The following is a 23913-nucleotide window of genomic DNA, read 5'->3' as shown; positions in this document are numbered from 1 at the left end:
ATCTAAAAGACATGGCACATTTAAAATATCAAAAACTTACCTATTTGATATCCTCCCTTACAAAACTTGATCCATCATCTCCAGTTTATATGATGAAAACTTTGCCTTTCCAGTTGCTCAAGCAAATAATTTGAAATTACTCTTACATCCTCCCTCTCTCTCACACCTCCCATCCAACTATAAAGAAATTTGATTTACTCTACCTTCAAAATATATCCAGAATCTTACCACTTCCATTGATCAGTCTGGGAACCACTGTCATCTCTCAGCTGATTTATTGTAATCAATCACCTTTTATGAGGTCTCTCTGCTTCACCCATGGGCCGTCTCCAGATTATTTTTAAAACAGCATGAATCAGAGTAATTTATTTCCTTTTTTTTTTTTTTAAAAAAAAAAGAGTCTATGGATATATTCTAATTCTATATTTATATGGTTCATGTGATACTTTGATACGAGAGTGATGTTTTAAAACATATATCTGAACACATCAGTCATCTGCTCAAAACTCTGCAACTGCTTTCCACTTACACAAGGCTCTACATAAATCTCACTGTCTTTATCTTCTGACTTCATATCCAAATCTACCCCAGCCACACTGGCCTCTTGTTGACTTTTGATTTCCTCTTTCCTTTGTCTGAAATGCCTTTCCTCCAGATACATGGCTAACTTCCTCAAATCCATCCAGCCTTTTTTCAAATGTTGTAATATATTCCAACATAGTAATGTATTATAACACAGTATGTATTTATATACTTTACTTCTTTATAATGTCTGTAATGTAGTGTCTGCCACCCCAGTTAGCGAATAACCTCCATAAATGTTAGGATCCTTGTTTTATTCCTAATGAAACTCAGGTACCTAGAATAGTTCCCAGAACATGATGAACACTTAATAATTATGTGCTCAAGAATAAGAAATAAATACCACACTGTTTTAACTATTAACTTTATACATCTTGATTCTGAGAGCTTAATCATAATATCAGCTTTTCAAATTCCATTTTTCAACCCTGTCAAGATTGTAGGGGCCAAGGAGAAAATTTTCTTCTGCCCTCTAAAAGTTTGCTGAAAATGAATTGAGAGAAGGCAGATTAGTACAAAAAAAGACATACAAAACTTATTTTAGCATGCATATGGACATAACTGCCATTTACAAAGTATTAGACTGGAAGAGGGGCCAGAGGGCTGATACTAAAATATTCTCAACATAGGAGATATGTACGGATTCAGGAGGCACACATTTTGCAAATGATTCTTTTTGGAAACTGGGTGGGACCGACAAATTAGTGGAAAGTAAGGGGGGAAAACTGCGCAGGAACAAATATTGTTTTATCATGCAGATTAAATCCCCTGGGTAATCTCTGGGAGCTGTCCTCTGAAGAACAGATGATAAGTCTGTCTTGGCATGACGACTCCCAATTTCTCCTCTTCTCTAGTGGTTAATCTGACAGGATTCCTGAAGAGGGGAATCTTAAGACAATTACATTCCTTGTGGAAAGAAGTGTTTTTAGCCAGATAAGGGAATCCCAGAGAGAGGGAGAAAAAGGGAGGAGAGGAAGGTCAGAGAGAGATTTGATTCTAAAGATTATTTCTGAGGCCTTTCAATTTTCAAAGCACTCAAGAAGCCAAAGTCATATTTGGGGGAATCGTTTTCTGTGCCCCAACAAGATTTTTACTGGAATTGCTTAAATTAATAAATTAGCTTGGGGAGGTTATTGCCTTTATTGTATACTGTTTTATACCATGTGTACATATACCTTATGTCTCCATTCATTTATGTATTATTTTATGTTCTTCAATAAAATCGTTTAATTTTTCCCATAGAGCTCTTATAGATGATTAGGTTTATTTCTAGGCATTTATAGTTACTGTAATTGTTATCTCCTTTATATGTTTTTCCTAATAAATTAATACTGGCATATAATGATGCTATTGATTTTCCAATATTGATAAGGATTCCAGCAAACTAGCAAACCTGTCAGTTCTAAGAGTTTGCTATACTCTTGGTATTTTCTCAGTAATTAAGCAAATTGGGAGGATTTAATTTTCTCTTCTCTTCCTTTTCAGTTTTCATTTCTTATTATTGTCTAAGGCTTATAAAGCTTGTAAAAGTATAGACTTTAATAATAATGCTATTCATTAATGTGATGCTTATTGTAGTAAATGGTAGATACCTTTTATCAGATTTGGAATTTCTTTTACAAGTTTTCTAAGAGGTATTAACAGAATACGATATACTCCCCTTTCAAAAGTAGTGGATTTCATTGACAGATTTTTCTTTTAACTTTAAGTTATGTGACACATGCAGAATGTGCAGGTTTGTTACATAGATATACATGTGCCATGGTGGTTTGCTGCCCCTATCAACCTGTCATCTAGGTTTTAAGCCCCACATGCATTAGGTATTTGTCCTAATGCTTTCCCACACCCCGACAGGCCCTGGTGTGTGACGTTCCCCTCCCTGTGTCCATGTGTTCATTGTTCAACTTCCACTTATAACTGAGAACATGCGGTGTTTGGTTTTCTGTTCCTGTGTTAGTTTGCTGAGAATGATGGCACATATTCTTTTGGAACTATTTTTCTTTTCCTAGGGATAAACAACTTGATTTTTTGTTTGTTTGTTTTAATTGTATGCATGCTTCTCTGACAGAAATGAAATTTTTAAAAAGAGAAAAGAAATTAAACTCTCTTGTACCTGATTAGTGTTTATTATTTCTATGCCTAACACCAATTCTTTACGTATAAAATTTTTATGACCTGGATACAGGTAAGTTGAACTCTTTTTTGACTATCTAAAATATATGAGAGCTCAAGTAGTCTAAGTAACAGTAAGTCTGGTACCAGCCCCTTGAGACCAATGTTGTTCTGTCCAAGTGATCTAAAAACTTTCAAAACTTGATCAGACCAAAAAGGTGTTTTGTTTGTTTGTTTGTTTTTGTTGTTGTTTGCTTGTTTACAATTCATGAAAAGATAACTGGAAAATGTGACAAAGTAACAAGCGAGTAAAATTTTAAAAAATGCTGTTGCATATTTTTAACCCTCAAAGTATCACTTTTGAAACAAGTGTTCCCTCAAAATCAAATACCATCCATGAACCATTGCAATAACCCACTGACATACAGGCCAAATGAAACCATCCTGTGCCAATAAATGGCCTAGTTTGGAAGTTCCACCAGCAGTAGTGACAACCTCTACCAAAGTGATTTTTCCAGAATAATTTTCCATTCTCCAAATTTTACCAGTTGAAGTTTAGGTTCATATTCATGTTCCCAACTACATCAAGATGACTGAGTCAAAGGTCTTCCAGATTCCATGCCAGAACCACCACTGGGTGTTGGACCCTAGTTCAAGTTCATACTCTTACTTCCCTCATGGTAAGTTCTCCTTGTGGACTCATGGAGCTCCTTGTGGACTCTTGGAGCTCCTTGTGATCTAGTCAATTGTCAGTCTACTAGCGAATTTAGAAAAACATTGAACTTCACAATTGAAAGAGGAGTAATCTGTTTTTTCCTCTCCTTCCTGAAATTTCCTGGTTACGTCAAATATCTTCCCCCTCCACTCTCTTAATATCAAGACACAGTAGAAGAGACACTTTTTGTCAGGGTTCTATTAAATATTCTTCCTTGGGGTGTGGGAGCCTACTTGACTTATATTTACACATCTAAAAGGACTACTTGGTAATTCATCCAAGAAGAAAGATCCACTCTAGTGTTACTTCTTTATTTTATAGATGAACAACAACAGCAGTAACAAAACATTTGAAAACTTTCAATTGATGACTTTCTCTAAAGAAAAGAATAAACTCTATATACACAAAATAAACTCAATATACATGCATCTCATCTCTTCAAACTATACAGATTATTTAAGAATTTGACAGGTGAATGTTTTTCTCTATCAACCATTAACATGTTTATTTCATGCTGTAATGTGGGACCTAGCTATTTTTATATTTCTGATTATTATGAACATTTATCATGGGAATATTGATTTAACTGCAATGTAACAGGATCACCATGGATCAGTCTGACTGCTGTAAGAATGAAAATAAGAAACAAAGTTAGAAACAAAGAACCAGTTACAAGGTTGTTACAGTAATTCAAAGGAGAATAGATGATACAGACAAGGGTGACAATGATGGAGGTCATGACAGTGGGTCACATTCACATATTTTGTGAAAAGAAAGCCAACAAGTTTTTCTCATAGATTGTATAAAAGATGGGAGAAAAAGAGAGAACTCAAGGATGACTCCACCATTTTTGGAGAAAGTGAAAAACTGGAGTTCTTACGAATTGAGTTGCGGATGAATTAAGGCAAAACATATTTGGAGTAGAAGCACGTTCTGAACACAGGTTTTAAACATATTGAGTTTGGAAAGTCTGTTTGACAGCCAAGTACAATAATTATATTGCAGTTAATGTACAATAATATGTAAGTTAAGATTTAAACTTTTAATAGAGATAACAATTTTAGGAATATATATTTTGGTAGGTGAGAAAGACAACAAACATATTTTGTAAATATATAATATGGCAGGGGTGAAAGACCTTTCTGATAAAGTAACAATTGAAGAGAGTTCTACAAAGACATTCTTAATCATCTTTGACGACCTCCTACTTCACTCCACAGGTGATCTCATCCAATGTTGTAACTGCTTGCAGAAAACATCCATATACTCACTATTCTTTACTGTGGGCTTATACAGTAGCTTGCCTGACACCTTTATTTTGACATCTAACTAGTCATTTAAAACTTTGTTTTCAAAACCCAGTCCATGATTTTCCCCATCCTAACCACAAATCTGCTTCTCCTGCAGACTTTCTCTTCCCAAAAAATTGCAACACCATCTTTCTAATCAAAGACTATGAATCTTGCAGTCATCCTTGAGTCTATGCTTTTTGTCACATATCACATTCAATCCATTCAAAGAATATGACCCCTTTTATAACCTTTAGTCCTACTACCGTGGTCTAAGCCAATGTAATCTTTCACCTCTTAATTCATTTTCTTAAATTCATTTTTTTTGTCCTGTCTTTTATAAGAGGACTGAGGAATCCATTGAAAATGTAAGTGAAATCATGTCACTCCTCTGCTCAACACCTTCCTATAGTTTTCATATCACCTTGAGCAAAAGCCGGTCTTAAAATGATCTCAAGAATATACATCATATTTCCATCTATATCCACTCCCACCCTCTTGGTTTATTTGATACAGTCCATTCTAGCTACACTGGTCTCCTTGAAAATCATAAACCCACTTGTATCACTTTGTCTTTGATCTTTCTGTTTCCTCTGCCAGATAACTGCATGATTTATGCTTGTGTTGCAGGTTTTAGCTCAATGCTTTCTTTTCATAATCAATTCCCCTACTATAAGCTTGACCCAAATACTGCATGTGATATCATTATACTCAAGTTTTTCATTGTTTATTGAAAATTCAAATCTAACTGTACATCCTATATTTCATCTGGCAACCCTAACTGTGAGGAAGGGGGAAAAAGAAAAATGGATATTGAACAAACAAGCAAAAATTGTCCATTACCGATAGGAAAGGCTTTATCTGAATTACCAAGTTTATGATGAGAGAGTAACAGTTTACCTGCAAAGTTATACATGTTACTTCCCTATTCAAACACCTTTGATGGCTCTCTGTCATTCTATCTGGTACCCAAAGTTTATTCTATTCAGTATGGAAAAACAAAGGCCATCATAATCAATGCTGTCCCTACCTTTCAAGTCTCATATTTTACCATTTCCTTATAGCACAGGTTTTCTGCTCTGCATACAGGACAACTTATAATTATTCTGCAGGGAATGTTCCCCTCCCTTTGCTCATGTTATTTTCTGTTCCTAGAATAAGTACTCCCCTCCTTTCCTTTACTTGAAATATAATAACTAATCTTTCAAGACCCAACTCAAAGAATATCACAAAGATATTCTCTGCTGTCTGTTCCCACAACATAAATATGAAGCAAAATAAAACTTTATGATAATACTTTATTGCAATGCATATACTTGCTTATTTGTGTATTACTTCTCTGCTTGATAGAATTGCTTTGATGTCAGAAATGTATTATCACCTTTTAAAAAATTCTAAAACTTGTTATCTTCCACCTTACACAAAGTAAGTGCTTAATAAATATTTGTGAATGAGTAAAAATATATATATTTTAAAATATATACAAAATATAAATTTAAAATAACATATTGCATTTGATAATTAGTAATTTCAAATATATATATATATACTGCTTTAAAAAAATTGAAAATCTTTGTGACTTTCTGTTGGGAATTGATGTTTTAGAAATGACACCAGGAGCCCAAGCCATAAAGAAAAAAAATGACAAACTGGACTTTCTTAAAATTAAAAACATTTGACATTCAAAGAACACCATCATGAAAAAAAGTGAAAAGATAGTCTACAGAACAGAAAGAAGCTATTTGCAAGCCATTTGTTTCATAAAATACTTGAATCAAATATATGTAAAGAATTCATGTAAATCAACAATAAAAAATACATGTATATAAATTAATATGAAGGCAAATAATTTGAATAGACATTTCTCCAAAGAAGATATACAAATGAACATAAGTACCTGAAAAGATGTCCAATCTCATTAGTCATTAGGAAATGCAAATCCAAACCACAAGGAAATATCACTTTGCACCCACTAGAATACCTGAAATAAAAACATAGACAATAAGTAGTTTTGGTGAAGATGTGGAAAATTAGTACTCTCATACATTGCTGGTAGGAATGTACAATGGTGCAACCACTTTGGAAAACATTTCCTCAACATGTTAAAGATAGAATTGTCATATGGTCCAGCAATTCTACTCTAGGAATCTATCCAAGAGAACTGAAAACATTTGTCCACGTAAAGACTTCTACACTAAAGTTCATGGCAGTTATTTATAGTAGCCAAAAGGTGGACATAACCTTAATGTCTATCAACTGATGTATATATAAATAACATGTAATATATCCCCATGATGGAATACTATTCAGCAATAACAGAAATGAAGTATGGATAACATGCTACAGTACTTGAATGAAATTCAAAAACATCATGCTCAGTGCATAAAACTAGTCATGAAAGAACACACGTTCAGTGTCTCCACTTCTGTGAAAAGTCCAGAACAGTGAATCTGTATGACAGAAAGTAGTTAGTGGTTGTCTGGGACTGTGGGTGTGTGAGTGATTGCTAATAATTATGAGATTTCCACTAGGGGTGGAAAAAATGTGAGATTAACTTATGTTTATACTTGCACAACTCTGTGAGTATACTAAACTCCACTGAACTTTTTATGTTTAAAGAGTGCATTTTATGGCATGTAAATTATATCCCAGTAAAGCTGCTTAAAATAAGTATTGACTTTTAATACAGTCATTTGTCATTTAAATTAAAGTGCCACAATTTATTTTAAAGGTAAGTCAAGTTAACAGTGGTTTGGAACAAAAACAAGATCTTTTTCTAAGATATAAATCACAGTTTTAATATGACTTTTTATTCTGATATTATTAAGACACATAGTAAGCTCACCATAGAATATATTTAAGGTCATGAGAGTAAATAAAAGATTATATATTTTCTACACATACAAGTTTCATAAGCACTACAGAATAAAAATTGAGAGTTTTAAAATCTTCTCATGGGTAATCCCAACACAATACCATAAAGACTATGCAGTGAACATTTACTGCTTAATGGAATTTTAAAAGTTAGCATTTTAAAAGTGTTTTATTTTAATTGCCTGATTGCTCTCTATAGTTAGTTAAATTTCTCTTACCTTGAGCCCATTTAAAAGTATGCAATGTGCTTGTTAAGTGCATTAACAAGATTTTAATGGAGCACAGGTGCACAGAATTGGAACAAACAATTTTCAAATTAGAAAATAAATATCGTTCATTTGCACTGAATAAATATTTATTAATATTATATATATAATATATTATATATATATAATATATATTATTCAGCATGTATAATTTTAGCCTGTTGATTTATATTTTGTGATTAGAGGCAATATGGTAAAGGGGTAAATTAACTGAACTGGGGATAAAAGTTCTGCATTTTAATTCAGATCACCTGTATGTGATTACCTGAGTCTCAGTTTCTCCAAAATTCTTTAGAGCTCTAGAATCTTAAATATGATTTTTCAATTCCATAAAACATTTTTCAAAATAAAAATTTATTTTTCAAGGTTTTTATAGTTTTTTAAGCAAATTTATTAATGTATAAGTAACATATAATTTACGTGCACAATTCTGTCAATTTTGATAAATATATGTGCCTTCATAAACACCCAAATCAAGATAAAGAACATCCCCATAAACCTTAGAAGTGCTCTCATGCCCTCTTGAAGTCAACCCCACCTCCCCCATTCCACCTCCCATCCCAGGCAACAACCAGTCTGCTTTCCTGCCATTAGAGATTAGGATGATCTTTTCTAGAATTTCAGATAAATTAAATCACACATCATGTACTCTTTTGTACGTAGCTTCTATTTCTCAGCATAATGTTTTTGTGATTCATTCATTCTATTGGAGAGATCAGTAATGTGTTTGTTTTCATTGTACAAACATATCAAGTTATATTTGTTTACCCCAAGAATACAATAGTTTCTCCTATTTTTTAAGAAATGTTTTTGAATTTAATTATTTAGCATGAATGCATTGTAGTTTTATTTATAGTATGTAAACATTATTTCCAAGGATCCCTGTTGGTTACTAAATTATCTCTTAAGATACAAGTTGAATCTACAGACCTAATTCTGTGAAGATATCATTCCATATCTGAACATAGAACTGCTGTATTGTGGGTGCCAAACTCTATTTAATAAAAGGGGTAAGTGATGTTACGAATATGTGGGAATGTTGGAGTGTGTACTGCATTTCATTAATCACATCTCCCTTTAGAGTCTCTATTCCCCTTTCTGCTGGAAATGTTGCTGGTTGAAGGATCAGAGCTGAACATTTCTCTCAGAATTGCTCTTCGAGGAAGGGAATTGTGAACTTCTACAGTACACAGCTATCTGTACATTGAACTCAGAAAGGCCAGTTTATAATCATTAGGCAGCACTCAAGATCTGGATTAGGAAAGACTGGTGAAATCAATTGCCAGTCAGTTATTTCCAAATTTGAGATAACTGAGGTATGATAACTGATTTTAGAGGAGTTTTGCCATAATTTTAAATATCTTCAAATCCTGTATACAGTCTACAGGTAACTAGACAAGTGTAAGATTTATTAGAACTTCTGCCTTATCACATTGAGAAATTCCTCCAGTCAACTTTAAAAAGGCAATTGTCTCTGTCTTTCTCTGCTCTTTTAATTTTGATTCGCTTAGCTATTTCTCCACACTCTCACATTGTATTAGGTTATTGGACTTACACTACTTCTTTCCATTTGCCTGCATTTCCTTTCTCTGTGTTTTATCTTTCTCACTGCTTTTATGATGCTTTCTGTTCTTCCCATTCTTCTATAGTCCGTTCTGCTCTATGTGTCATTTGCATTCCTAAATATCATGAGCCATGCAATATTTTGCAATAAAAAACACAGGGCTTAAGGGGGTAATGAAGTTTATGGCACAACCCTAAAAACTTTATCAGTGTCACATTAAAATAAAGGTAAAAAAGCTAATAAAAATGGTAGCACAGTTTTACACCTGTTAAATAGTTAGAAATTGCACAAATACAGTGATAAGCATTTTTTTTTTCCTGAGAAAAAGCTGAAGTTTGCTTGTGGAGTTAGAAGACTTAAAGGCTTTCATTTCTTGTGAAGTTGTAGAAGGAAGGGTATCCGAAATCAGACAGAAAGTTGTAACACAGGTGTTGATGGGCAAATTTCTAACATACATGGGACACTGAGGTCAATTTTAGATATTTGAGGAATGGGCATGTGTGCGTTTTATGTGTTCCTACGTGGCTTGTTTCAGCCAGGTGTGGTTTCCTCTGTTTAGCCAGTGCTTCTCAGGAACAAAATTGCATGTTAAAAAACACAAAAAAATTACATTACATTGAAATTGTTTTCTAATATATCAATCATGTTGAAAGAAATTCATGTTTTTAAACAAGTGCTTAAAAAGTGAGCAGAAATAAGCGTACTTTCTGTTTTCTCTCTATACTTTCTGTTTCTACTTTTTTTTTTTCTCTTAGTTATTTCTCCTAAATTGCTGCACTGTCCTCACTACAAAACTTCTCCAATGTAGCTAGGCTGAGGAGCATACTTTTATTTATTATTATTATTTTATTTTTATATTTTTATTTATTTATTTATTTTATTTATTTATTTTTTGGTCAGAGTCTCACTCTTTCACTTAGGCTGGAGCACGCTAATGCAATCATGGCTCACTACAACTTGGACCTTGCTCAAGCAATCTGCCCACCTCTGTCTCTCTAGTTGCTGGGATTATGGGTGCATGCCACAACACCTGGGTAATTTTTCTATTGTTTAGAGATGGAGTCTCCCCATGTTGCCCAGGCATGTCTCAAACTCCAGACATCAAGTGATCCTCCTGCCCTGGCCTCCCAAATTACTGGGATTACAAGAGGGAGCCACCGCATACAGCCCATACTTTCTTTTCTTTTCTTATTTATGTATATATGTATGTATTTATTTATTTAAAGGCTGTAAGGCTCTGTTGCCCATGCTGGAGTGGTGTGGCATGATCATGGTTCACTACAGCCTCAAACTCCTGGGCTCAAGCCATCCTTTTGCCTCAGCCTCTTGAGCAGCTAGAACAACAGGTGCATGCCACCACACCCTCATTTTTTTTTTTTTAATTTTTTTCTAGAGATGAGGTGTTGCTATGCCACCCAGGCTGGTCTCAAATTCATCACCTCAAGCAGTCTCCTGCCTCAACCTCCCAAAGCACTGAGATTACAAGAGTGAGCCACAACACCCGGCCTCTTAATTTTTAATCGACAAATAATAAATGTACATATTCGTGAGATACAATGTAAAGTTTTGATATATGTATACAATGTGGAATGATTCAATCAATTTAATTGACATATCCGTCACTCGCTTACTTACCATTTTTGTGGTGAGAGCACTTAAAATCTACTCTTCTAGCAATGTATTATTTATTATTAACTATAGTCATCATGCTGTGTCATAGAACATTATTCTTATTGTACAATTGAATCATTTTACTCTTTGACTAACATCTCGCATTAACTCATCATAGCCATCCTCTTTTTCCAGGCTCTGGCAACCACCATTCTACTAACAACTTCTATGCATTTGACTTTTTTAGATTCTACAGATAAGCGAGGTGAAGAAGAATTTGTCTTTCTGTGCCCGGCTGATTTCACTTAGAATAATGTCCTCCAGGTTCATCCATGTTGTCACAAATGACAGAATTTCCTTCTTTGTAGAATCTGAATAGTATTTCATTGTGTATGCATACCACACTCACTTTTATCCATTCATTCAGTGATAGACACCTAGGTTGATACCATTTATTGGCTATTGTAAATAATTCTGCATTGAACATGGGAGTGCAGATATCTCTCCCACACACTGATTTCAATTCCTTTAGTTATATACCCAGAAGTGAGATTTCTGGATTCTATGATAATTTTGATTTTTTGAGGAACTCTCATACTTTTTTCCATAGTGGCTATACTAATTTACATTTTTACTAGTAGTGTACAAGGGTTCCATTTTCCCACATTCTTATTCTCTCACCAACACTTACTAGCTTTTTGCTAATAGCCATTCTAACAGGTATGAAGTGATATCTCATTGTGGTTTTAATTTGCATTTCCCTGATGCATTGTTGGTATTGAGCATTTTTTCATATATCTGCTGGTCATTTGTATGTCTTCTTTTGAGAAATGTTTATTCAGGTCTCTTCCCTGTTTCTTAATCTGAGGATTTCTTTTCTTTCTATTGAGGTGTTTGAGTTGTTTATATATTTTGGACTTTAGCTGTAGGGCATACTTCTGAAGATTTACTTTTAGAAAACCCTGGTTTCTATGCAGTCCTTTCGGAAAGAAGAAAAATTATCTCTCAAAATATTTAACCCCTTTTAGCGTCCTTCCTGTGGGTTGTGTGCACACATGATTTTATGTTAATAGTAATATAGAAATCAAAACTTTTCTATGCTATATGTTTGTTCCAGCTAGGTCAGATTCACAGCAGGAATAATCTTTAATAAAAAATATTTGGTAAGTTCTTTTCCTGGGCATCATTGAAAATAAAACTTAAAAATTTACAAAGGATATTGAACAAAGATTTTTAAATTGCACACTTTATAGGTCCTTACCTATTAATTAAAAATAATGTGTGGTGTAATATCAATATAGTATTGTAAATTAATAATAAACTATATATCTAATTGATCAAATAGTAGCTAGTACTTAATGTTTAGGGTACCTTAGTGTTTTATGCTATGTTTTACATTTAGAGAGAACATAGCATAGTTTCCATTTCAAATACATCTATTAAACTGATTGAAAATTACTGATCTACCTTCATATTTTAATGTCAATTAACAGTTTCCTCAGAAACTTAGTTTTTTGGCAAAGCTAGTTCTTTTCAGAATTTCTTATTTCTCAGTGTGAAAGCAGTGTCAGTTTAATTTCTTTAAGTTTATTTTAAATTTTAAATGAAAGATGAAAATTCTTAAGTGCCATTTCTTTTTCTATTCCTGCAGCGTTTGTCCAATGGTTCTATAGACTCAACCGATGAAACTAGTCAAATAGTTGAACTACAAGAATTGCTTGAGAAGCAAAACTATGAAATGGCCCAGATGAAAGAACGTTTAGCAGCCCTTTCTTCCCGAGTGGGAGAGGTGGAACAGGAAGCAGAGACGGCAAGAAAGGATCTCATTAAAACAGAAGAAATGAACACCAAGTATCAAAGGGACATTAGGGAGGTAAGTGATTCATCTTACTTTCAGTCTTTGATTTCTGAATGCTGCTTCTGAGATACTGTTTCCATAATTTCCCTTAATGACCATACACTTTTTACTTCCCAAAGACCATATTTTGGCATGCATTATATGAGTTATGAAACTTGTTCAATAGGGCAAACAGTTTACTTCGTGAGAGCTTTAAATATATATGGAAAGAAATATGTGCTGTCAAGGGTCAGATATAACAAAGACATTCTGAAGCTGTTAATAAATTTTTTTAAACATAAGCTTTTAATTTTAAATAACCCTAAATGTGTGTATGAATCATGAATTACTATACTCATACTCTTAGCATATAGAAGTACTACAAAAATGCTTCAAATGTTTCCATTGCTTGTTTTTGTTTTGTGTCATGAAGGTGAATGTATCTCTGTTAATATGCATATACACGCGTATGTATAACATAACCTTTCTTTGTCTATATATTAAATTCCTATTAGACATAACATCCCTTTTTCTACTTAAAACAAAAGTGAGTAACTTTAGTCACTTCTCAGCCTCTTGGCTAATATCAAGTGAAAAAAGAGAGTACTTTAAGTTATTACCAAAGATACTAGGAGATGTTTGATTTGTAACACTGTCAAATCGTTTTACCTGCTAAGGTGAAAGTTTAGAATCTTTTCACTTTTTCACCTTTTCACTTACAACTAAAAAGAAAATTTATTTGTGGAAATTGAGTTTTCTGACTTTTTGCCTTTTCCATTTTTACATATTTTAAATGTATTTGTATCTTTTAAAAATATTTTTTGTATCTAATTAGCTAGTTGTTCATCAAGTTGGCCCTATTCTATGTACCCAATTCTTTTCTTACCATTCTCTTATAAGCCAATTTTATCTTACTTTTTCCCTGACTGTTCCACCAAAACTCTTCTCATAAAAGTCATTATTGACCTCCATGTTACTGAATCCGGGGTTCAATTCTCAGTCCTCTTAAGCACTTGATCCATTTTCCAGAGGACTTCCTCACTGGGCTAATAGCACATTCTCCTCTCCTGGTTTTCATCCGTATTTACTTGCTTACCTCATCGCAGGCTCTTTTACTGCTTCTGTTTCTCCTCCCCTACCTTGGAGTGTCTTCCCTTCTCCACCTACTTTTATTTCCCTGGTAAATTTCTGCAGTCTCATGGCTCCAAAAGCCACCATCATCTTAGGACTCCCAACTAATATCTCCAGCTTGTTCTTCTTTCCTAATTTCCCGATGTTTCTCTCTCAATCACTAAGGGATATCTCAAAATTAGCATTTTCAAACTCTTTTCTTGATGTTTTCTCAACAAACCAGACCCTCCTGCAGTCTTCCATATCCATTATTATTGTTGCTTAGGCCAAAAGTCTTGGAGCTGTCCTTAAGATCTCTCCCCTCACACACTTGGTTTGATTCAGCAATAAATCCTGTTATCTACAATTTCAAAATATTCATAATGGGACCTCTTCTCAGAATCTTCGTGGCTTTTTCTTTTTCTACACAATCACTTTCTCTCAGTGGATTATTTCAATAGTCATCTGTTCCCTGGTGGTCTTGCTCATGCCTTCAGCTCACCTCAGTCTGTGCTCAACACAGCAGCTTAAGCTGCCTGCCTGTAAGTCAGTTCATGTCATTTTTCTGCTTAAAACATTTTAATGACTACCTATTCTACTTACAGTATTATCAAAGCCCTTACAGTGCTCTATAAGCCATATACAATCTCTCTAATACCACCTTCCTGACCTCCTGGAGATCATCTACTGTCTCATCCGACCATGCTCTGCTCAACTGGAGTGACCTCTTAAGCAAGCCAGACCTGTTTTATTACATTTTCTTTTCTCTCTGCCTTTTGTTCAATGTTGTTTTCTCAGTGAAATGTCCCCTGACCTTGATATGTACACATATACACTCTCCTTCTTTTGTTTGCTTATCCCACAGGACTTTCTATCACCTGACACAATGTATATTTATTTTACTGATATAGTTGGTTATCATATGCCTCCCTCCCCAACTATTCCTAAACATCTATAAGGGCTAAGATTTTTTTTTCTTGTTTCGTTCACTGCTGTCTTCAGAGTACCTATGCAGCTATTGATTGTATAATAGGCACTCAAAAAATCTTTGCTGAAAGAATAGATATTTATAAGTAAATATCAGAAGGTGTGAATGATATCAGAATATGTACTAAGATGATGCCTACTAGCAAAACAAAACAAAAAGAGATAGATGAAGCATGAAGTGGTAGACTGCTCCACTGCAACACAGATAATGATACAACTTTTTATTAATTAATAGTTCATGGCTGCATCTCTCCTCTTCATCCTCCCCACAATTCCAACTCAGAGAGTTCTTAAAGACAGTTTAACCTCTCTTCTGTATCACTAATAAGGAATTACTGGGATTTCTGGCTATCAAATCATTGGGCTCACTTCTTGATCTGTTTTTCATTCTCTCTGTCTTCATTCTCTTGGTTCTGGAGATTTAGATGATTTCCTTTCATTTTAGTACTCATTGCTCTGTTAATGCTCATCTAATCCAGCATCACTTACAGGTAAGGTCCAACATCCAATTCCCATTTTCTTACTGCCCATTTAAAAATAACTCCTTGATACTAATAGTCTCAGAATGTAGGTGACAAAACGCCCAGTCAGATGGAAAATGCACTCCTCTGATGCCAGGTGTTCTTTGATTAAGAATCTATTCTCATGGACAAAACGTTCTCCTTTCGTGTGGAATTATTTTAAAATACAACTACTCTTATCAGCCGCATCGTGTCTATGTTTATATTTTGGAAGAGTTTCTGGAGAAAGGAATATCTCTCATCACCCACCTTTGAAAGGAGATTTCAAACACAAATATTTTCAGAGCCAGGCTGGCAATGGAAAAGTAGAAAGTGCCAGGTGCAAGACAGTAGGAAGTGATGGCATTGATGAGACCTGTGAAAGGGCCTATACTCAGCCTGCATTACTGGATGTATCACTTTTTTTTTGTATGCACACACACACACACACACACACAGCACTGTGAAGGCTAAATAAACTAATTCTGAAATATTCAGGTCTCAAGACCCAGGCCTGTGGCTTATGAAGGATTTTTTAAGGAACAGTCACATGTGAAAACTGTTACACTTGTGTTACATGGAAATTCTCAAATTCCTCACAACTGGCAAAAAGGGGAAATGCTAATTATTATCTCCATTTTTCTCAGATGAGAACCATAAGGTTCAGTGAGGTAAAGTAACTTGCCAAAGGTCTATGCAGTTCTCTCCCCAGCAGCACAGAAGAGAAACAAGATCAGCATGGCTTCAAAACCTGTGCTTCTTCCACTATGAACTACTTCCAAAATCAACACAGCGTAATAATTAATTCAGTGATAGCAATTATCATAAAATGCAGCTACAATGTAACTGTTCTCTAAATAATCAATATTTGGATCTTTTTTTTTTCCAATAAGCAAGAAGATGTGAAAATCACATAGTTAAAAAAACCAGATTACTTAGCACTTAAAGCTTTTATTTTCTTGAATAATATTTTACTGGGTTATGGTCACAGAGAGTCAACTGGATTGCAAGTTTCTTTTTCTTTTCTTAATTATTCTCTTAAAACATTATTTATTTATTTTAGAGACAGAGTCTTGCTCTGTTGTCCAGGCTGAAGTGCAGTAGTGTTTTCAGCTCACTACAACCTTGAACTCCTATGCTCAAGCAATCCTCTCACCTCAGCCTTTGGAGTAGCTAAGACTACAGGGCATGTGTCATGATGTCTGGAAAATTTTTGTATTTTTATCGAGACAGGGTCCTACTATGTTGCTCAGGCTGGTCTCAAATTCCTGGTTCAAGCGATCCTCCCACCTCATCCTCCCAGTGGACTATGATTATGGGCGTAAGCCACGGATTGCAAGTTTCTTAATAGAAAAAAATAAGCTCCCTTTTCTTGATACTCGTATAACATTTCTAACATAGTATAATTTATAAATTGTACAGGTAATAAATGTTTGTTGTAATAATTGAGGAAAAATTAGGAAATAAGAAAAAAACAACCACATAATAAAAAATGGAAAGGTAATTTGCTTTGCATGTGAGGACATTCTAAGGTATCTAAAAATGAACTATTATTTTGAGTAGCAAAAACTGCATTTACTTTTGCAACAATCTAATTTATAAATATGTTCCACTGATGGCTTCAGAATATATTTTTGTAATTTTTCTTTGTCAAAAAAGAAACCTATCCAAAATTTACTTTCGTTTTACATTTTGTCTTCCAACAAAACTCCTTAAATTGATTTTGACCAATGAAGAATAGGTGAGTTGGATTAAAGCTAGACACAACACTCAAATTAGAAAAATAGACAATCTTATAAAAGTAGCTTATCTCTCCAGTTTTTAATCAAGAGGATTATTAATTGTGTATGGATAATAATATATCACGTACATAACTGTGCAAATAGCTAAAATTTTCGGTGGAGTATTTCAATTACATTTTGTTTTGTGAATAAAACCATCTTGTATTTCCAACTTCCTATTAACAGTTCTTCAGAATTTCACTATGTGATTAAATGAATTAAATACATATCAGTGTTGCCTTTTCTATTATCTGAAACATGTAGTTATATTTTTCACCTTAATAGATCTAAATTACCAGAGAGTTATATTTATTAGATATGAAAAATATGAAATTTATACATAAACTTCAGGTCAAGAGATAATTGAATCTTTATTTTTTCTCATTTTTTGTAGGTAGCAAGTTTTAGGGACTAGAAAAAGCTCCCTTTTTTAGAATTTTTCAAATGACAGAGGGATAAGCTATTTCTCTGACTTGTAAATCCAGTTTATTTTTGGCAACACAGCCTGCAGTTAAAAATTGAATCTCCCACATGAATCACTGAATCAAAAAATGCAGTAGCAAAATTACAAAATGCAAAAATTCCTGCATGTAATGTATGTCATAGAGTGAGATCATCTAATTGTGTACATAAGAGTAATTAATAATAAAAAAAGACTATTATTTATCGAGGGTGTTTTCTACATGAGACACCATACGAAGCACTTCCTGAGTCCTAACAGCAATACTATGTGCTACATATTAGAATCTCAACTCACATAACATATGAAGAAGGTGAAGCACAGAAAAGGTGAGCAACATTGACCCTTGTAACAGAGTTAGTAAGTGTCCCGAACTAGCATTTGGAGCAAGTATGTACTACTTCAATGCTCATGTTCTTGAGAAATGTGTGTATGTCTTTTGTTGATTTTATTGCTGTTAAAATGTAGTAAGAAGTTTATTTATACAGGTTAGCTTTAGACTTTTCCCTTCAGGCCACGAAATTTTCCCAGAGTTCTGTTTGCAAGTGAAACGGACAGAATACAATATTAAGCACTCTGAAAGGATCCTCTAAGATAAAAACTCTACCATCACTGAGATAAAAAATATATAAAGTAGAAAACGTCAAAAGTGAAAATAAGAAGTGTTTTAAATAATAGACATTATTTGGGATGCCTAAAATCTAGGGGTATGTATATAATATTTCTTAAAAATTAGTCTGGCTAATTTTTGCTGAATTCATAGATTAAATTTAATTTTTTATTTTTGCACTTTAATGTCAACATAATTAACCAAGTAGCTTTTGACTGGGTCTTGATGGTCAGTATGATTGAGCTAGACAAAGACGACAAAACATATTCCAGGTAGACATGAAGTCACAGAGTGCATTAGTTTTGTAGGGCTGCCATAACAAATTGCCACAAACTGGATGGCTTAAAACAACCATAATTTAGTTACTCACTGTTTTAGAGGCTTTAAGTCTGAAATCAATGTTTCAGCAGGGCCATATTCTCTCTGAAGGCCCTAGTGAGATCTTCTTCACCCTTTCTAGCTTCTAATGGTTACTGGCAATCATTGGCATTCTTGACTGGTAGCAGTATAACTCTGTATAACTCCATTCTCTGACTGCCTTCCTCCTTCTTCCCCGTATTTCTCTGTCCCCAAATCTCCTCCTTATAAAAACACCAGTCATTGGATTTAGGGCCTATCCTAATCCTGTGTGACCTCATCTTAACTTGATTATGTCAACAAAATCTTATTTGCACATAAGGTCACATTCATAGGTTCAGAGTGGACACAAATTTTGGGGGGATGTTATTAGCCCTAGTACACAGAAGTAAGGAAGTATCAGGTCACAAAACCACTTTTTTTTCCAGGCTTTGTAGCTCAAATTTTACCCTGAAGATGGAGGGGAAGAAATAAAAGTACTGAAACCAAGAAGCAGTATGATCAGAGTAGCATTTAGAAATATCTCTTGGCCAGCAGGGTGGAGGAAAAGTAAGGAGAATAAAAGACAAAAAATACAAGAGAGAGAGCTAACTTGTAGGTGAGCAGGAGACTAGGGACAACACGATGAGTTTCATGGTGGATCTATTACTTTTTTTTTTTTTTTTTTCTTGGAATGGAGTCTTGCCCTTCGCCCAGGCTGGAGTGCAGCAGTGCAATCTTGGCTCGCTGCAACCTCCGCCTCCCAAGTTCAAGTGATTCTCAGGCCTTAGCCTCTCCAAATAGCTGGGATTACACACATGTGTCATGATGCCCAGCTAAGTTTTTTGTATTTTTAGTAGAGACGGAGTTTCACTATGTTGATCAGGCAGGCTGGTCTTGAACTCCTGACTTCAAGTGATCTGCCCACCTTGGCCTCTCAAAATTCTGGGATTACAAGTGTGAGTCATCACCTCTGGCTGATCTATTACTTTTTAATTAATTTTAATTTTTTATGTATACAAAAATTTTCAAAGTCAAATAATGGCATGTATAAAGATGGTACATATATAAACACACACAGCATCTCACTTCAAGTTTTCATCCCATTTCCCTGAAATTCTTAATGTCAACCCTTTTATCCACTACTTCTGGTATTTTCTCTCTTTATTATTTAAACAAAATTTATGTCTTGCTGTTTTATTAGATTAGGACATTACCTATTTTATTCCTTATTTTACTTTTTATTCTGCCTGTCCTTTCATTAGAGTTATCATCTGAAAAAAAAAAAAAAAAAGAAAGAAAGAAAATTGGAAGAAAGGCTGTCTGCTTATCTGATTGTTATAGGTGATGGGACTGGCACTGGACCCTGTAGGAAAGTGGCAAAGGCACTGATTAGGAATAAGTGATGAAATGATTCTGGATAATAAGATATGGAAACTATTGCCATTTCCTCAATTCCAGGATTCTTATACAAAGAAGCTTCCCGCATTCTCAGGAAACCATTCCAGGCCAATGAGCCTCACTTCTGCACTTGATTTTCCCCCAACATCTTGTCAATAAAGTAGGTTATCTAACTACCAATAAATTTCCACGTAAGCTGTGAGTAAGGTAAAATTATCTCCATATTACTACCTATAAATTTTATTATTTAAAAATTACTGTTTAAAATATTATCAATGCCATGATTTTCTCCACTTGAACTTGATTTTTTCATATATTTATGCATCCATGGACTTCTTTAAACTCTTATGTAATTGAAACATATATAACTAGGTAAATGATTAAGAGTCTAACTCAGTTGGTAAACTTGTAAATAAGATCCAAATGTACTATTTTTTTGTGTGTGTGGCCTGCTGTTTTAACCACAGAGTTCCTCTTTCTTAACATAAAGGTAAGAATACGGATGGTATTTGTTATCTATTTGAAGATTGCTTTACAATTTAGAACTGTAGTCGCCATTTTAACAATTTTATGATTTGCAACTCTACTCATAATTGTAATTAATTTTACTGCATAATGAACTAATTTAGCTGCCACTTCTCTTACAAGAGTGCCAGTTCTACAGTAGACAGTTTCAAAAGCTGCTCCATTGTATTCTTAGACAGCAAAATGCTTTTGGTTAACCAAAGATACAAAAATAATTCTGACAACTAAGTTGGGAAAAGTCACCTGAAATCTTGCATTCCTTCAATGAAAAGAAAGGAATGAGTATTTATTTCAAGAATGCAATAGTTTTTATGTTTCTTTTTTATTTAACAAGATAATAATTAAACAATCTGAGAATCTGACTTGCTTTTTTAAAATTATTTTAATTGTAGGCCATGGCACAAAAGGAAGATATGGAAGAAAGAATTACAACCCTTGAAAAGCGTTACCTCAGTGCTCAGAGAGAATCTACCTCCATACATGACATGAATGATAAACTAGAAAATGAGTTAGCAAATAAAGAAGCTATCCTACGGCAGGTTCAGTATCTCTGTCTTGGTTTTTTTCTGGTCCATGCATTCTCATCATTCTCACAAAACAGGGAGTAAATAAAACAGGGTACTTCTTGACAGATGTTTGAGTAATCATTCTCTAAAATTTAAAATTCTCTGGCAAAACAAATATGATTTTCAGTGTGAAATTTCCTTTCTGGAAAGATAAATTATTTATCTGAATAATAATACAAGTAATGACTATGATTTACTTTTCATATAGGCATGAGCCAGAAATTGTGCTAAACAGTTTTCGTGTATTACCTCACTTAATTCTAACCACCACCTATGAAGTAGGCAGAGTTATTGTACTGAAGACACTACAGTTCAGAGACAGTCACACTTTCCGAAGATCATACATCTACTAAACACCAGAGCCAATAGTGGAAACCTAAGTTTATTGGGCTCTAGAGCAGAAATAGGCAAACTATAGCTGTGGGCCAAAGCTGGTTGGTTGCCTTCTCTTGTTAATCAAGTCTTATTGGAACACAGCCATGGCCAATCATTTAATCATTGTCTATGACTGTTTTTGTGCTACAATACAGTTGAGTATTTGGGATTGAGGCCATATGGTACATGAGGCCTAAAATTTTTACTATCTGACCTGTTACTGAAAATGTTTGCCAACCTTATCTCCAGAGCCTGGATCATCATGCTACAGTACCTCTCCCACTCCAGTCTAAATACTATGATTTTCAATATTTTGCTATGGTGGTATATCTGATGTCTTAGTACTGAGCTATATTCCCTTTGTTAAAATTTATACTCATGAGTAATTTCTTTCCTTTTTGCTGCCAGTGGTAAGAACTTTTTCATTGTTTTAATGTGCTTAAATTTATGAAGGAAATGGATAAGCAATATATGAAAACAAGACAACAATCAACACTTTGCACATTTAGATGTGGTAGTGGCTGATTTTAAATCTAAAATCATGGCTGAAGCGCAAAGCCCCCGGCGACTGGTGTTTGCTATCCAAACTCTGACTCTTTAAGTGTCTCTGCTCCCATTCCCATTTCAGATGGAAGAGAAAAACAGACAGTTACAAGAACGTCTTGAGCTAGCTGAACAAAAGTTGCAGCAGACCATGAGGAAGGCTGAAACCTTGCCTGAAGTAGAGGCTGAACTGGCTCAGAGAATTGCAGCCCTAACCAAGGTACTGCACTAGAACAATTGGTCAACCTAGATATATTTGTCGAAAGGATTAGCAATCAAAATGAAATGTATAAAGATTTTCTATAGGCTTTATGAAAATTAAGTTTATTTAATCTTTATTATATTTGTCTGTTATTAAGTCAGTTTTTTCTTGTCATACATATTTATGCCAGCAGGAATAATTGTTATACAAATGTGATGATCCCCCTGCCTATTTAAACATTAACAAAACAAGTAAAATTTCATGTCATTGTTATAGTCACTTTTCCATGGTAATATTTGTATAAGAATAATCCTGGAGACAAACAAAAACGATAATGTTATCTATATGAGACATAACAATTTAACAGGCTTCACATCAATTGCTATTAGAAGTATACAAAATATCATAACTTTTTGATTCCTCCCCAACTACAGTATAAAACTTGTTAGAAGTGGGAAGTTAGACTTATTAAAGTCTGAGGTCTAAACAATTAAACAGTCAGAAAGCGGTTTTACAGTTGTAATTTCCTCTGAAAATTAAAATCAATAATACTCTGAAGAATGTTCAACATTTTCTGTGTAATATGGCTGGTAGATTCTGCAACTATCTGAATATTTTGGAATTTTACAAGCATTATAATGTTAAAAAGGACTATTCTGACCTCTGACAGTCAAACGGAAATAGTATCATTTCAAAGTGTGTGTACATGTCACAAGTTATATAAAAGCGCATTTTGTCACTAAAAGCCTATTTGACATTTGATATGAATTCAAAACTAATCACACAATTTATATTTTTACACAATCATTAATATTTGTTAAGTTTTCAAGACCACTACAGTAAATGAGTATGATAGGTATTTGGACTTCAAGTTTAAAATTATGGGATTAGGATTTACCCAAAATAATTGATGCAGCAATGAAGTAGACATACACGCATGATTTTCTAAAAAAGCAATTAATTAAAAATGAACAGTGGACTGATCTTCCTGTTGGTTAAAATAGGACAGTTAAGCAGGTAATGAAAGGCAAACCTTTGACGAAGTAGAGCAGGATTAGAGAGCGTTGAAGCAGTTGCTCGTTTGCAGAGTGTTGGAGTAACTAGTTTGCTAAAACTGATTGAGATGGGATTATAATTTGGATCGCTCTGTAGTCACAAACCATGCCAGTAAACTACTATGGCAATTTCAGGAATGTGTGATTTCTAAGATAAACATAAATTTATCATTTAATTTGAAAAAAATATTTAAATATGTTGGTATTATTTCATTTTTTTCCTGCAAACACAGATCTTAAATGACTAAAACATAGACTAAGATATGCATAATTAGCCCTTTCATCTAAAGAACATAAAGAACTTTCAAAAAGAGTTATCTTTTTCAATTGCACTGTTTTGGGGGGTTAGATGAGTGACTGAATACGAAAAATAACTTTCGTAAAGTTGTAGCTTAAAATAATGATCAATATTATCCTGACTAAAACACAAGAAAGTCTACAATTTCCCCCCATTTACAATTCAGAAAATCACTGCCCCACATTAACCTTTGATCGACTGAGAATAAAAACAATTTAAAATATAATATTTGACATAAAAATACTATATTAAATATTACCAAGAATTATTGATTTAGAATATGTAAAAATAACTGGAATTAGGTGCCTTATATT

The 23913-nt window shown here is 33.9% G+C and overlaps 1 protein-coding gene across 2 annotated transcripts in view; it reads left to right on the top strand.

Annotated features, from left to right (window-relative positions):
* PPFIA2 (protein tyrosine phosphatase, receptor type, f polypeptide (PTPRF), interacting protein (liprin), alpha 2) overlaps positions 1–23913 on the top strand; it is a 542959-nt gene that overhangs the window by 397762 nt on the left and 121284 nt on the right. For both annotated transcript variants that reach the window (XM_011994387.1, XM_011994388.1), the window contains exons 12-14: positions 12665–12886; positions 20953–21099; positions 22130–22264. In XM_011994387.1, the coding sequence (XP_011849777.1) occupies positions 12665–12886; positions 20953–21099; positions 22130–22264 (504 nt within the window). The remainder of the gene's footprint in view (positions 1–12664; positions 12887–20952; positions 21100–22129; positions 22265–23913) is intronic.

Source organism: Mandrillus leucophaeus, unplaced genomic scaffold (assembly GCF_000951045.1).
Source record: "Mandrillus leucophaeus isolate KB7577 unplaced genomic scaffold, Mleu.le_1.0 Scaffold455, whole genome shotgun sequence".
NCBI classification, from domain to species: domain Eukaryota; kingdom Metazoa; phylum Chordata; class Mammalia; order Primates; family Cercopithecidae; genus Mandrillus; species Mandrillus leucophaeus.
The sequence above is the reverse complement of the archived record's forward strand: the minus strand, read 5'-3'. Positions and strand labels throughout refer to the sequence as shown.